The sequence below is a fragment of the Kryptolebias marmoratus genome, linkage group LG15, assembly GCF_001649575.2.
Source record: "Kryptolebias marmoratus isolate JLee-2015 linkage group LG15, ASM164957v2, whole genome shotgun sequence".
NCBI classification, from domain to species: Eukaryota; Metazoa; Chordata; class Actinopteri; order Cyprinodontiformes; family Rivulidae; genus Kryptolebias; species Kryptolebias marmoratus.
The window spans coordinates 13,176,954-13,193,402 of record NC_051444.1 but is presented as its reverse complement, the minus strand read 5'-3'; the positions used below and the strand labels follow the sequence as shown (position 1 = coordinate 13,193,402).

Sequence of the window (16,449 nt, the reverse complement as noted above, 5' to 3'; positions counted from 1 at the left end):
CTTCCTTGGTGGTTATGTCATGACCGAACATAAAAACCCAAGAAGTTGAAAGCTACAATTATTCTGTTGAAGTGTCTTCACATTTTGATTTTAAAGCGTTACTTGCTGTAATAAAAGTTATTTTGCCGTTGAAATTGAAAATCAGACAATTTAAACATTCACTGATTGACAAAAATTATATATTTCTTACATTACTTAACAGAAAAAGAAAATGGAAACAAAACTATCAAGTCCCAGAGTTAAATTGCACTTTATTGCAACTCTGTCTTTTGTTTATGATCAAATGTGATTTGCATAATCTGCAAGGTTGTTCTAGCAATTTGGGATTTATTACATGCAATGACTTATTTAGTTGTACAGAACCTTTACAAATACCTGAGAAACTGCTTTGTATTTCAAAATGCGTTATTTCGTGTCTTTTGTGTCAGTCTACAAGACTGGAAAAAACCAAGTGAATCAAATCAAATCAAATCAAATCAATCGGACCTGTCTGATCTGAGCTGCTTTGACAGCAGGAAACTTGACTAATATTAGGCAGTTAGTCACCAAGCTACAGCTGGTTGGTAAAGATCAGACATAATTGATTTAACAGACACGGGAGGTTATATAGACACGTGGGGATTTATAGGCCCTTTTTAATTATACCTAATTAATTGTCTACACAATCATGATATATAGAAAAATGTACATAATGCAATTTAAATCCCCTTTTGCATTACAAGATAAAAAAGATCAGGCTTATAAACAAACAAATAAAAATATAAATATATATTTACATGTAAGAAAACAAAGTTTTATAAAGGTTTACCTACAGATTAGTTATGCTCTAGAAATGATTTTTTATAACATTTAAATGAATTATAAGATGATGACATTATTAAGGGTATTACCATAAACGGCGTAGAAATCAGGCTAGTGCTGTGTTTTATTAAACTATTTAGCTATATTTACCATAACTCCAGTTATTCTTTATTACACAATATAATAAAAAAAACATTTTTTTTAACTCTATATTTTTGCTCTATATTTGTTATCCTTGTGTTATGTATAAATAAATCCTAATCAGCAGCAGTATATACATCATTAAACTGAAAAGGTTAGGATTTTTTAGTACTAATTGTTGATGTCATTAAACAAAATGGGTTGAGAAGAAACTGATCTACTGCACTCAAATAGAGGGACCCGGTTTTTCTCTGTGGAGAGCGCTATTGAGTGTTTTATTTTTGAGTGCAGCTGTTCAAATATGATTGTGGCCTACTCAGATAACCAAAAAAAAAAAAGAGAGGCACTGAGGAAAAACACACAATACTACCCCTCTGTGATGCCCTGGACATAAAACATACACATGTGCTAAATACACACAGACCCAGACACAGTAATTTATGTACTGTCTAACTCACACACTTGTCCTTTAACCCATTCTCTGACCCACACATTTAAACGGTAAAGAGTCAGAAAGAAAAATTCCCCACAGGGAATGATTCACTCTCACTGTCTGAACTTGACCTATTGTAAGTTTTGGGTTAAAGAAAAAAGCGAATGCAAGTGGGCATTCCAGTGATTCACTGTCTAATGGGACAAAGCATACTACATTTTGAACCACCATGTTAAAGCATCAGTCTTCGAAGGGGGAAACACCAATTTTCAAATCTTTTGGTGCGTTCATGTAGCTTAAAAAAAAAGTTGCGGTCTTAAACTACGAGTTAGGAAGACGCTGTTCTGCTTGGCTTTACAACATAATATTCAAGGACTAAGTTGTCTGCAGAATAGTATGGTTATGTATTTATTCATGATTTATTTATCATAACTTCTGTAGTTTTTACCAGGAATGTTCTTTTCTAAAGCAATGACAAAATTCAGTTTTTTAGTTTTTGAATTTTTACAATTTCTCTACAGCCATATTCTTCCAGTGTGTTCTTAGTAATTTGATCATATGTTTTGAACATTACTGTTTTCTCTCAGAGTTTATTTACAAAACTAATGTTCTCTACCTTTCTGTGCGCTTGTGGCTCTTCCTCCTCAGGACCTCCTCACTGCCTCCTTTAGACTGGCCACTGCCAAGCCAGTATGGACAGTATGAGTTGAAGATCGAGGTGCAACCAAAGGCCCACCACCGTGCACACTATGAGACTGAAGGCAGCCGGGGAGCTGTCAAAGCAGCATCTGGTGGCCATCCAATCGTCAAGGTAGCATATATGTACATGAATATATATTTTTCCTACTGTTGGTTTGGGCCTGTTTTTGCCCAGACTTTACAAATGTTACCCAAATGCAAGATTTTTGTTTTTTATCTTGATTTTTTTGCTTTGACATCTGCATAAATGTTCATATTATACCCAGAAGTCTTCATCAGAAAAAGAGGCTGCATTCAAGCACAATCTACATTCCTTCAATCACTCAAACACAATATTGTCTTTCAGAAATATGAATCATCTTTGTTACAGTAAGTTAAACAATTAACTATATAAATATATAAATTTAGCTTTGGAGCTCAAATATCATCACACAGATCCTTTCCTACAGCAAGTGTGTTAGTCAGCCTACTGGCGTTTGCTTTAACAGGCAGAGAAGGCAGGCAGGTTGACAATAGCCCAGTCAGCTGCTCTGTCACTTGATAGCACTTGTGACAGTGTAGGTGAGAAGAGCGAGAAAAAACAAGCAATAGAAGATTTCAGTCTGATGAATATTTTAAAATCCTAGTGACAAGGTTTCTTTACGTGTGGTTTAGCAAAGGCCTAGTGCCTCTTCATAACCACTGTTGCAGAACCTAACAATGGCTGAATTTAGACCAACAAGTTGGTCAGTAGTCCAGTCAGCCAACATGATACCAACATACAACCCACTGACCTCAATGTATTTTTATCAGCCTCCATGAAAGAAGGATGGTTTCATGTATTGTCTGTATCCGTCTGTGTGCATGTATTTGTTTGTCAGTCTGCTAGCAAAATATTTCATGAATCTTTGGATGAATTTTAATGAAACATGCGGAAAGTAATCATTGAATATACATCTACAACTGGGTGACTTTATTTATCTACCTAATTGAAAATGGTTGGTGCAGCTGAACAATCTTATCAAACACAAATATGGCTATAACTCCGTCAGTTTTGCAGATTTAGAGCTGAAGTTTGGTGTAGTTGTAGCTTCACCCCTAACACATTGAGTGCTAACAAATCACACAAGATCTTTGTTTAAAAATTTGGTATGCAAGGTAGTGGGTGACATGAATTCTTTGAAGGAATCATAGTTTTATTTATTTATTTTTCAGACCTGCCTACATGTACCGCAGTGGTATCTATGACATCTTTTCAAATTGTAGACTTTGGGACTGTTTGAAAAAAAAAAAACAACTAAAAACTGAATTGTAAACTAAAACAGTTTGCAACTTAGATTTTTAAAAAATATATATTTCTACATATTGCTGGTCTTCATTGCTGACATTGTTGGAACAATTTTGTGTGTAAGCACTTTTAATTGGGTGCTGGGAGGATGTGTTGCCACTGCTTGTTGATGGGAAGTAGATAAGTCATAAGGTGAACTCAGGCACTGCTGATTATGCACATTATGCAAGATTTAACAAGTGAGATAAAATACAACACTTGAACAGCTGTGGACACAAAATTTCCTAAAACAACAAGGACGTCCAGACTTCTGCCATTTGTTGCTTTAGAAACACTCTATGTCCTCATACATTCAGTCATGCAGGCTCCCTTCAGGCCAATCATTAACCATTTCTACCTCCGTTAGACCAAGACTCAATCCTACCATATGTGACAATGCATAATTTAACTGTCAATTTTTTTTTTCTTTCAACCAAGCACTTGCCATGCTTGCCCTCATTTCTCATCCCCGGAGGAAACTATTTGGGGATAGCACTTTTCTTGATGTAGCAAGTGACTGAAGACAATCTGTCTTGCGTCAAACAAGGCAGTTTCAAAGTTGGTTTCAAACCAAGCTGAAACTTTGTTTGCAGTACTTTCAAGTTTAGCCCTGGAAGTAAATATAGTAAATATATTAGAGTAGACACAGCTTTTTGGCTCCAAAAGAGAGGTTTATTAATATTTATATTCTTTATTTCATTTTGCACACAGTTATTTCTACACAGTTACTTTTAAGTATGTCTTTAAAATGATATAGCTGCATGGATTGATGGAACTTTTTCTCATCTATTACTGAAAGTAAGAGGCATGTTACTGTTACTGCTGGTGAAAATAAAGAATTCTCAAGACTTTCATTATCAAGTTTACAAACAGCAGTGTTTTTTTCACGAACAGAGTAGGTAGAGCGATCAAGACACGAGCACACATAGCGTTTGCTTATCATCATCAGCAGTTTGCAGAGTTCTGTGCACGCAGCCAAAATGTGTGGGTGAGCGAGTTGGAGTATATGAACCAAAGTGGGCTAAGTGCCAAGTCAAAGAAATTATTATTTTTTAAATACATTTTCATTTTATATGTCACATGTCATCTAAATATTTCTGCACCAAAAACTTAAGAATCACTCATGTACTCATTTTTTCTTTTTTCATTGATGGTTTATGTATCAAATTAAAAATTAATCACCTCTCTTAATAATGGTATTAATCATTTTAGCATAAGAAACACTTTCTTTCAATATAGACACAGAAACATGATTTTACTGTATCAAGACAGGTCACAATAGCACTATATATTCATCTAATATTAACTATAAAGTTGGATCATTGTTAAAATAAATAAATTACCGACTTCACATTTAAAGCAAACTGTACTTGTAAGGTTTAGTTTTGTTTTAATTCTTTGAGATTCACTTACAAGTTTTTTTTATATATATAGAATCCACATTCTCTGTGCTCTTTGAGAATTCTTGCACTCTTTGAGTTTTTGACTCTGGTGGTGTTATGTCACCAAATGATGCCATAGCTGCCATCTGGACATAATGATGACTTCCATTTTTTGACCAGGCCAAAATTAGTGCACCACTGAGCTGCTTAGTCAACAGAAAAACAAAATTGTCTAAGCTGTGGAGCGGATGTAATTGTAACCTGTTTGGCTTATTTGGTTACTGTGTAAAAAACAGAGTAGTGTTACTATAGGCTCTCTTCTTTGTTTATAAGGACCAGCTTCTCTGGTTCTATCTTTAGACCTAAGGACCATTTGTCAGAACTCCAGATTTAGGCTGAAGTGCTTAGATCAAACTGTAGTCAATATTATTTAATTGCCAGCAATTTGAACTTTATAATATAAACATACACTACAAAATGGCTACATCTGTGCCTGGCTGTTTTAGCCATTTCTTTGGGACTAGCTGCAGGCCTTAATCGGTACACCTGTTGCTAGGAGACATATAAGTCCAAAGCCTCTCTGGCTGAAGGCTGAGGTATCCTTGGACATATTTAACCAGCTTATTTGAGTGCTGCTGTGCCCACACAAATATAAGGAGCCCCTCTGGTATTACAAATTTGGCTACAAATAGAGACGGTCAGATCCAACAGAAACAAGTGGACAGACATAGCAAAGACACCAATGCACTTGCTTACACATTCACGACATGGTATGAAGGCAAAACAAGTGCACACAAACGCAATGTAAAATTTTACTTATTGCAGCACGAGTTAGGGAAAATGTATGTGAATCTTTTAACCTGTTATTGCAGTTATTAAATCAAAATGAAGCTATGGAGTCTGGTTATGAAGATCTGAAAGCTAAAACAACAGTCCCCTTCCACCACAACCTTATTTCCACCAGCTTGGATGTATTAAATGATTTTGATTCCAGAGCTTGAATGCACGGCCATGACCTCATTACTGCCCGTTTCAGCCTGTTATTCGGTCTCTCATGCTCAGCAGCGATAAACCATTTTCTGTCTGCTTCTGTTTGTCTGTACTCTACCTTCAGACTTGTTCTTACTCTAACCTACCAAAACCTTTTTTTTAATACCTAGTCAGGTCTTCTTTTACACTCACACTCTCTAGACTTATTAAAAAGGTGGAGGGGAATGCATATAACATTGCAGAGCTGCGCAGTTTACTCTATGTGAACTGGCTGGACCTAATGTTGTCTTGCTCCAGGGCTCTATTTGATGTAAACATGTTGGAGGCTTGACTCTCATTTGTGGTAATCAGGCTTTGCACACAGAAAAAAAAAACAGTTGTTGAGAAGAGGTGAGGGGGAGAGAGAGAGGTGTGTATGAAAGTGAGGGAGGACAGAATGGGAATAAAAGGAATTGAGCGTGGACTAGTCTAACAAGGCCATATACAGCCCTCATGCTGTATACAGTAAACCTTTCTGTGTGTGTGTGTGTGTGTCAGTTTGTGCATGAGCGTGCGCATGTATTGACCTTGTTTAAACAAACAGTCAACCAGCCCCCTGGCTCTCACTGCCCTCCCTGGTGTGCTGGGCAAACAGCAAGTGTGTGTGTGTGTGTGTGTGTCCATAGATCCCATGGTGCCACAGTGCCACACCAGGGAAACCACTGCGAGATAAAATGGGACCTCGTGTGACCTTGACCACCATTTTTCCTGTTTTTACATCTGTTGCACACACTTGTTAACCAGACTGTTACACACACATCAACAGACACCCTCTTGTTGTCTCTCTCGCTCATCACACATGTATTCAAGGAACCCGGTTTTCTGTATGCTTAAATCCACAGTTTTCTGTAGCTCTCGTACACAGGCTTCAGGACCGTAGTCTACACGGACATAGGTCTATAAGCTTCTGACACACACATACGCACTTGCATACACACAGGGAGTCTCACCATGGCAACAGGGGAGCAACACAGGGAAACAACTTAGCAGAGTCAGGCGCTCGCTGTGAGAAAGTGTCATGTTACGGCAGAGGGCTGGAGCTGAGGAAGGTGAGAGGCGAGGACAGGGACAGAGAGGAGAGAGTGACAAAGGGAAACGAGTTGGAAGGAAAGGAGACTGGGTTGAAGGGAAAAACAAAATTAAAACAAGACTATATGCTGTGAAAAAGAGAAACGCATGATGAAAGGCTGGTGAAGATGGGTATCATTTTGCTGTAGAGGTGATGCTCTCTGTACCTCTCAGAGATGTCAGCATTAATTATATAGAAACAGCACTAATCTGCAGTTTATTTCTTTATTTATGGGTTCTAAACAAAAGCTTAAGTGTTTGACTTGGATATGCCTGCAGGCCATTTATGTATGTATGCAATGCTGGGGCATGTTTTTCCCCTCAGCTTGCTAGCCTTATTACTGGCTCAGTGGAACAGATGAAGGCCAAAAATAAGTGGGGACTTTATTTAGTGGAAGGTGAGTATGTAACCATATCCAGCAGTTTTATTTTAAGGGAAAGGGTTTATCCTAAACTTGATCCACAATCAGATGCTGGAAGTCAGAAGTTGGTTACATGCCTCAGCGAACACGGGCCTGGGGTCTTGTGACCGTTTTTAATGTCACTGTGGTTTAATATAAGAACAGATTTCTATCAGGCCTGATGTGCTTGTTTACTTACCAGGCAGGTTCAAGGCTTTCTGGAACGCAGACAGTTAAGGTGTAAAACTTGCATTGATCACCCTCCTGTGGTATTTCACACTTAACCTTAGATTTAGGAGGTGGTGGAGTGTTAACTCAGGAATGTGGAATAACTCAAGGATGTGTGTGCCGTGTTGCGTGTCGTGTGCATACACGTAGAGAAGCTTCCAGTGACGGGATCACGTGTGCCTGTTTACATAGCCTGCTATTTGCAAGTAGAGCTTTACCCATTATTTGAACTCAAGATGCAAATATGTCCTCTGTGGTGTAGTTAACCATACTACTTAAAAAACGATAAAGATTTATTTTTTATTAAGTATAACACATCATTCTGATGATTCCTGCAAGATCAACAGATTGAATACATTTAAGTTGAACTGAATAAGACAAACATATTTTTCAGAGGAAGACAGACTGACTGAATCAACTCGGCTGTACATAAAGTTCTGTTTGATTCTCTGTTACTGCAGACCTGATGCCTTTTTTTCTGGCCCAGTAATTACTGTAGGTTTTCCCAGTTGATCATTTTAACTAGATTTCTGGGCTGCAGAGTATATGATTGTCAACTCTTTGGCTCCGCAACAAATTCCTTCCGTGCATAAGATCCCTTTGGAAAATGCCAGAGATAAAGGTGCCAATTAGAAAGAGACATTTTATTTACTGGTGACAGCTTAAAGTGTAGAAATGACAAGCTGTAAATGTAAAGCTTGAACAACTAATAAACGTACCTCAGGGCCTGACATCTACTTTTAACTGTGAAATTTTTTTTTATACCTTCAGGTAAGGGGAAAGTTGTTTTTTTTAATTATATGATTCATTCTTTTCTTAAACTTGGAACAGCTGTAGCAAATGTTTTCCTTACTGCGTTGCAGAAGGACCTCAGACATGATTTTATTCACTTTATGGTGCTCGCAAAGTTTTGTTTACATCTGTGTCATGTAGAAAAAGGCAAGTATCAAATCAAGACTTGGTACTGGACAATTCTCTATAATGATTCGGATCAGTATTGGAGGCAATAAATCTATAATGGGAAATCCTTTTATTACAAGTGTGGATTTTGTGAGATTTTATCATGGGCAAAACCAGAAATTTAACTCTGAAGTGCAAACCGTAAAACATGTTCAGCTTTAACAGTTAAAGTAGTTGAAAGTGAAACGTTAGCATTAAAATGACACTGCTTTAAAAATCAAAACAAGCATTTTAAATGAATCTAAACATTAATTTCAACAATTTGAATTTTATTTTTGTGCTACTTCAATTTATTCCTCTGAAGCTTTTTCTTTTTTTCCTTCCTTACACTGTCTGTCCTTTCTCCTGGATGCGTTCCTCCAATTCAGACACTTTTTTAACTCTTGTTATCCTGTCTGAAAAACACATGGGTCTGAGAATGGATTTAGCCTGAACTGTGGACACACACACACACACACACACTCTCACACAGACACACACACACTAGGGTTGGGGTAAGCAACGTGTGCAATTATCTCATTGAATGAAGAATCGTTTAGTGGAAGTTCAGAAATGTAGGTTTAGATTTAATTCACCCTCATTTCTCACTCTGCACTTCTTCACGTCAGCTAACATTTAGACACGCCCAAAAGTTATCTGAATTTCTGGTTAATTTGGCTATGTGGTTTAATTATTCCATCAATAGGCTGTAGTCAAACGCATTCAGAGGATGTGGTTAAGGGAGTGCCAATTTACCTCAAGGAAGCGATTTTTTTGCTACAAAAAGCAAAGACTTGTTTATCAATGTAATTCTAGCTTCAAAGCAAGAAGTTAACAATGAAATAGTTTGTGGAAATTAAAATAAGTTCAAATTTATGTTGCCAATTCACAACTAAAGTAACTACTAGACATACTAAAGACATACTTGGGGAGAAAAAAAAAAAATTTGTGGTGCCAGTAAGTTTCTTTTTTTTTTTTTTGGTATTAGCTATTAGCAATTACATGTTCATTTATATTTTTCATTTAAATATGTCATTGAGAAATTGGGAAGGCTTTTATGATATTTTTTTATTTCCTGCACAAATTTCACATCACTGTGTCACCAAATGCATTATGTCTAAGAAACCATCAGAAAGCATCACAGTTTACTTATACTTGACTGATTGACTCTCAAATTAATTGAATTCTTCACATAACCTGAAGCACAAACATCATATTTCTGCTTTTCAGCAACTTTGGTTTTTGCATTTGTACCTTTTGCATTTCTTAGTTCTTGTCTCAGAAGCAACAGGTGAGAAAATCTGAAGGGAGTTGCTGAAGAACACCACAAGCTTCTTGTTAGAATTAGAGATATACATTTGTGTCTAGAAACAGGAAATGGCAAATTTCAAGCTTGCCACCTTTCTGTCCTTCAATGCACCAAATATTTGCACCAAACCCCGACACAAGAGCGTGTGACAGAAACCTGCAGGGAGAACAGCGCCCATAGTGAGCTTGAAGCTTTGCAGTCACGGCGGTGAAACAGCAATGAAAGGCCCCGTTCTTCTCTGTTATCCTCAATGAGCTGCCCTCCGTCTAAACTGGGGGTGTGGTCGTTTGAGAGCAGTATGGTGGTTGCGTGAATGTGGGGGGATGCCATCCTGCCGTCATGGAGTCTGCCAAATACAACATTACAACAGAGGTGGGATTGTGTGGTCGGGTGTTTGTTCCTTCCCTCTGAAGAGGAAAGGTCCTGCTTTCCTTTCCATTTTATCCTTGTCTTCACCCAACATGCAAACATTTTCCTTCATCAAAGCTTCTCTCCTCTGAGTAGAGACCAATGTGCCAGCACTCAGGAACAACCTGAGAAGACAACTGTTGCTTAGTGCTCATTGCCAACCATTTTTGCACACAGGGATCTTTGGAATTGAAAATGCTGCCGACATTTATACTAGCAACTTTTGTACCACACAAAAAAACTATGAAATGCTCCTTTCTGTTTGAGCTTTCACAGAATGAGTTTAGGGTCGTACTTTTAGTTTATATTTAAAAATAAGCCTGTTTTCTGGTAAACTGGAGTGTTTAAATGAAAAATATAATTTTGAGATAATTACGTTGAGCATGGTTTTCCTTTGACAAGATTTCCATTAAAAGTTTTTTTTAAAGGGAAACATTTAGCAGTTAAAAACACAAGTGTCAATCTAATAGGAGGCTAAAATGTCAGATGATTTTCCAAGAATATCACAACACCCTCAAATTAACCTTTTTCCTACAAGAAAGCCCTTTAAACACATTGCAGTGAGTAGAGTGTTCTTCTGTTCATGCCTTTCATTATCTGGAATCCAAGGACTCACATCTGTTTCCTTTTTTGTTTGTTTGTTTTCTTTTCTATTCCTGACTGTCATTTCTCAGCTTATTGGCTACAGCGAGAAACCTGTCAACCTACAGATGTTCATTGGAACAGCAGATGATCGTTACTTGAGGCCGCACGCCTTCTACCAGGTGCACCGCATCACTGGAAAAACTGTAGCCACGGCCAGCCAAGAAATCATAGTCTCCGGCACCAAAGTTCTCGAAATTCCTCTGCTTCCTGAAAACAACATGTCAGCCAGGTAGGTGTCATGCCAGAAACCCTGTAAGAGGCACATTATTCAGACATTATGAGCTTCCCACCACAATAGAAACCCCATCTTGAAGAAAATGACTAAGTTTTTAATTATACACAGATGCAATATGTTCAGAAGGAAATTTAATGATGTTCCTTATTTAAACCAACGGCAAGATTGGTTAGAAAAGGAAAAGTTGAGGATTTCCAGTGGAGCATAGAACCAGATTTTATGAACGTATTCATGACCTATAACAGTCAAATAATTATATTTTATGAAACGTGGGTTTATTTACAATGGAATTTATAGAAATGGACTTAGTAGGGATTTTTTTGCTTATTTATGGTTGTAATAAATCATATTCACGTGCATCTTTAGTCTGTGATTCAACATTACAACACCGGTTCTCATTGCCAATCCCCTGCTGGGCTTGTGGGTTGCTTTTATCACTCCTTGGCTTTTACAAGAACTACTTAAAAATGTCTAAGATGTTTACCATCCTGACAGTGTTGTACGGGGCCAACTATTTTCCCTTTACCTTGCAGCATCGACTGTGCTGGCATACTTAAACTGCGGAACTCAGACATTGAGCTGCGGAAGGGGGAAACGGATATCGGAAGAAAGAACACGCGGGTCCGCGTGGTGTTCCGAGTGCACATCCCTCAGCCCAACGGGAAGGTGCTGTCGCTGCAGGCTGCCTCCATTCCTGTGGAGTGTTGTGAGTGTCTGCATCATTCAGAAAGCTGTGAAAAGGATGAAAAATTTTAATGAAAGCTTTATGCTTACATGACTTCATAATAAAATCTGTAATATGTCAGAGATACTAAAAATGTTTACTTGCTGTTTAGACATAAATTCTATTAAAGTAAATTCTTTCAATGTTTTTTTATCTAAAAGTTAGAAGACATGGATACATTTACAGCACCTCTAGATGCATAAATCAACGAGAATATATATATTTTTAGAAGAAAGTCATGCATTTATAGTGCTTTCACCCTTTATAGTGCTATAGAATATATGTTAAATGAATTGTTCACCTTTCTGTGTCTATCCCAGCCCAGCGTTCAGCACAAGAGCTGCCCCAGGTTGAGAAATCCAGCCTAACCAGCTGTCTGGTCACTGGGGGGGAGGAGATGGCCATCACTGGTTCCAACTTCTTCCCAGAGTCCAAGGTTATCTTCGTGGAGAAAGGCCCTGGTAAGAGCTGTATCTGAGCAGCAGCTTTGCCTTGAGCCACATGGATTTTTACAGGAACATTATATACCTTGTGTGTGTGTGTGTGTGTGCAGAGATATTTAATGGTTCCTGACAGATTTGATCAAATGTCACCTTGAGTTCATCAAGTTGCTCAAAACTTAGTTCTCTAACCGATTCTTCCATTTGGAGTTTGCATGTGTGTGCTCCTATTTACTCCTACAGACTGAAGATATGTGTGCTAGTAAGTTATCTATTCTAAATTAGCTGTAGGGACTGGTTTGTATGCATTGTTTGTGATACTGTCATCAGGAACAGGTTTAAGCCCTCTAACCTCAAACAGGGAGGAGAACATGGATCTATGTTAATACTATCAAGCTCAAGACTTTCTTTTATTTTACTTCATACTACACTAAAACAACTATTTAAACTATCTTTACATTACCATTACGTTTGTATTGCATGGCTCTTGTGGCAGAAATATTATACTATTCTTGCATAGGTTGCACCAGAAGTGGTCTTTGGTCTACTTGGATGGGACATTAGTTCATCACTCTGGCTATAAGCAATTTCTGTTTTTCTATAATGAGGCCATTCAACCAGTTAGTTCGATAAAGATATTAATTATTCATAACCCTTTCACAAAACAGTACCTCAAAAGATCTCAACGGTTGCTTTAAAATTTGTTTGTATTTGTTGATTAGTAGCTAGGGTGACAATTTAATTAAACACCCTTTGGCATTTACCCCGTTTGTTTTAAGCCACAGTTTTTTGTTGTCCTATCTTTTTCCTCTTTTGAGTGCCACTCTGTAACAGTGCTCATGCTGCATGGAAATTTTAAATGAATAGCATTTGTTAAACCAGTCCCTACCTGCCCAAGGTACTTTTGTAAAGCGGAGCGAGATTCAAGTTCACACATGGCAGCAAGTTTGAGTGGTGTTGTCTTTGTTCGCAAGTGTCATGCTTTAGGGGTTTACAGTTAAAATAATCTGCCTGGAGGAATGTGTTCGAGTCTTTTTCAGGCTTAGCTGGTGAAGCATGGAAGAAAAAAGTTGTGAGTGGAAACCTTGGAGGGGCATATCTTGGATTGGGGAAAATGTTGGGCCTCTTCTGTGCCTGTGGAAGAGGCAGAAAAGGTCTAGAAGTGTAGGGGAATGTGACAATCATTAGGGTTGTGTAAATGACTGCCGACATTAGAACTAATCTGCATCGCTGCAGAAAGACACTAATTAAAAAGCAGTAAGGAAAGAAAAGAAAGGGATGTATTAACAAACATGTTTCTACCGTACAGTATCTCCTAACTGAACCATGAAAAGAGATTCACAGCAAACGAGAGAGACCGGCCTACTGCTGCTTATACACAGAAATGATTGCATGGTTCAGAATTACTGCTGCATAAAAAAATAAAAACAAATTTACCAGTTCTCAGGTTACATTTTGTTCAATCCGCAATGAAAAGCGAAGCACTTTCACTTTTGAGTGCTTCGCTCAGAAGCACTGAAAACACAAGTTTAACTTCATGCACTTTTTACTGGGGTGCTTAAAATATTTCTATCTGCTTAGCAGTTCGTGCACTAAGCTCTAATGAAAAATAATATATTTGCCAAAAGCTGATGTTTTAATCCCTGTAATAATGTTTGATTCTTCGACCTTGAATGTTTTCCTCCCTATAATCTGCGAAGAAAAAGAAAAAGAAAAAAATCTTTGAAGAAAAAGAAAAAAATGGAAAAACTACTAAATGTATATGTTTGATTTGGGGAACTCTTATTTCAGTTTATTGACGTTGTTTTTACGCAGTAAGATGAGATAAATTATGAGGAAAGAGAAGATGTGGTGTGAGCCTGAGCACATGCTGGTTGTGGATTGAAATGTAAACCACTCCAGCAGTCACCTTTCCTTCAGGAGTAGGTGCACATGCATTCTTACCGAAAACCTCCCCTCGAAAGCTAACTATTTAAGTTCCTCAAGTTCATCATGCACTGAAATTGAAAAGTCCATAATTGGTAGAAGTCTTTCAGTTTTACAAGCATGAATGTTTATACAAAGGATTTGTCTTTTAAGGCCGTGTCTACCTTGAAGAGTGACTAACAGGGGCACGCTGGTGTTGTAAAAGCTATAGGATTGTGTTTTTACAAAGATCTATTTTTCCTACCTTTTTGTTTATTCTTTTAGCTCAGTAGAGGGCACCTTCTTGTTCCCCTTAGAATGGAGAGAAAGAAGGCTGGTTTGATGATCTGAGTTATTGTTTGACTGTGGTATGAGGCTCCTGTCGGTGCTTGTTGTCTGACGGAGCATGTGGGGCCCTTGCTCCTGCCTGTTGAATGTCAACAAGCTGCGCAGCAATAATGCACTGCTGTCAGCTGTCAAGGTCATTGCTCACAGAAAGAAAAAGGAAAAAAAACTGTCATTAACATGTGAAGCTCTATCTTCACTAATAAGATGTTTTCTTTAGGGTTAAATCTAATGTGTCAGTGGATTACAACATCTAAGCTTAATTTCCTGGTAAGATCAGAGCACCTACCTAACCTCTGCAGCTGAGTGAGTTTTGGTAGAAAGCTGAAGAGCTTAAATTCAACGGGACTTGCATTTGAACAGACTCCATCAGAATCTTCATTTCGACAAGGCGTCCTTGCAGAGATGTTGCAGATGTTTGACAGTGGTAATTGGGGGTAGGGAGGGGGAATCCTTCGGTTTTGTGGAAGAGGCCGTGCAGCTGCAAAATATACTTGATGCAACATGAAAGCACCATAAAAGAGGCAGCTGTAAATTTATTCCCTTTAGCTGCGAGGCTACTTGGTCCTTCAGTTGAAAACAATGTTTATTCTTCTGTGAATACTGTGATTTTTTTTTTTTTTTCCTTTTCATCAACATGGGATGTCTGTCAGTGTTTTCATCCCAACTGTTTCTCTTCAAACAGTTGCCTCTAACATGTCTGGCCAAATCATTAAATCCCTCGCTGGAAAACTTGAATAGATGCTTAGCTGTTTCAAAAAACATTTTAGAAAAAATATAATATCCCATTTCTTTTGACTTAATGCTAACCAGATGAGACAAACAGCAGGATATTTGGACTTTAGATTACTGTTTAATAGCTGTTAAAACGATCTATTTGGAGCTTCTGGGCCTTTTAAAACTGCACAGCATTCATTATTTTAAAATGGGGAAAAAAAGGAGGAAAAGGAGCCTCTCTTCATAGAAGAAGCTAGTTAAAATGTTGCACTACAATTTAATATTGCTCTGGAATGAAATGACAGTTGTCACTAGTGATTATCTCTGACCTAGATTCAGCTCAGCAAAGTTAGTAGTGATATATAGTTTTTAATCAGTGGAGGACTTTTTGTGTTTACAATGAAAGACTTTACCCATAGAACATCAAGAATGTAAGTGGTTTACTTACTTACCTTTGTGTTTTTTTGTTTGTTTTTGTTTCTCTTTCCTCATTTTAGATGGACGACCACAGTGGGAAGTTGAGGCAAAAATAATACGGGAGAAAACTCAAGGCGTAAGTAGAGTTTTATTTATTATTTATTTATACTCCAGCAAATCTTCCTATAATATTTAGAAAGTTTTTTTTAGAGATGTTTCATTCAGGCCTCAAATTAAATAAGGGTCCTAAACAAGGTCTGTTTGAATTGAAATAGAGCACCTAAAATCTTGATTTTCATTGGTTTGTGTTTATCATACAGTGGTATTTATTGTAAGACAAACAGCTCGTGGCTAATTAGCATACCTACCTTTTTTACTTCTGATATGTTACATAAAAGTTGTCTTAAAAGATGCTTAAACAAAATTTTTATTAGTAATATTTTGTTGTCAGATTTAATGCTGCACTTAAAATTGTTAAGACGATGTGTAAACAAGCTTAATTTAATTCTTTGTGCAAATAGAAAAAGATTGCATTTTTTTACTGTAATACATTTTGAAGAGCAGTATAAACAAATGTATTTCATTATTAAAGTTCCTAGTATACACACAGCATTATAATTAACTTGTAAACAAAATTATATTGTGTGGTTTGCAGCTGTGTGCTATATGAGAATCTTATGTTAAGCTGATATTTATTTATTTAGCCAGGCTATGTGAGTTTGAAGTGTATATACAGGTGCTGGTCATAAAATTAGAATATCATGAAAAAGTAGATTGATTTCAGTAATTCCATTTAAAAAGTGAAACTTGTATATTATATTCATACATTACATACAAACTCATATATTTCAAATGTTTATTTCGTTTAACTTTGATG

At 37.3% G+C, this 16,449-nt stretch overlaps 1 protein-coding gene across 2 annotated transcripts in view; it reads left to right on the top strand.

Annotated features, from left to right (window-relative positions):
- nfatc3a (nuclear factor of activated T cells 3a) overlaps positions 1 to 16,449 on the top strand; it is a 54,632-nt gene that overhangs the window by 20,550 nt on the left and 17,633 nt on the right. For both annotated transcript variants that reach the window (XM_017418763.3, XM_017418764.3), the window contains exons 3-7: positions 2,024 to 2,186; positions 10,819 to 11,018; positions 11,558 to 11,730; positions 12,069 to 12,209; positions 15,653 to 15,708. In XM_017418763.3, coding sequence (XP_017274252.1) covers positions 2,024 to 2,186; positions 10,819 to 11,018; positions 11,558 to 11,730; positions 12,069 to 12,209; positions 15,653 to 15,708 — 733 coding nt within the window. The remainder of the gene's footprint in view (positions 1 to 2,023; positions 2,187 to 10,818; positions 11,019 to 11,557; positions 11,731 to 12,068; positions 12,210 to 15,652; positions 15,709 to 16,449) is intronic.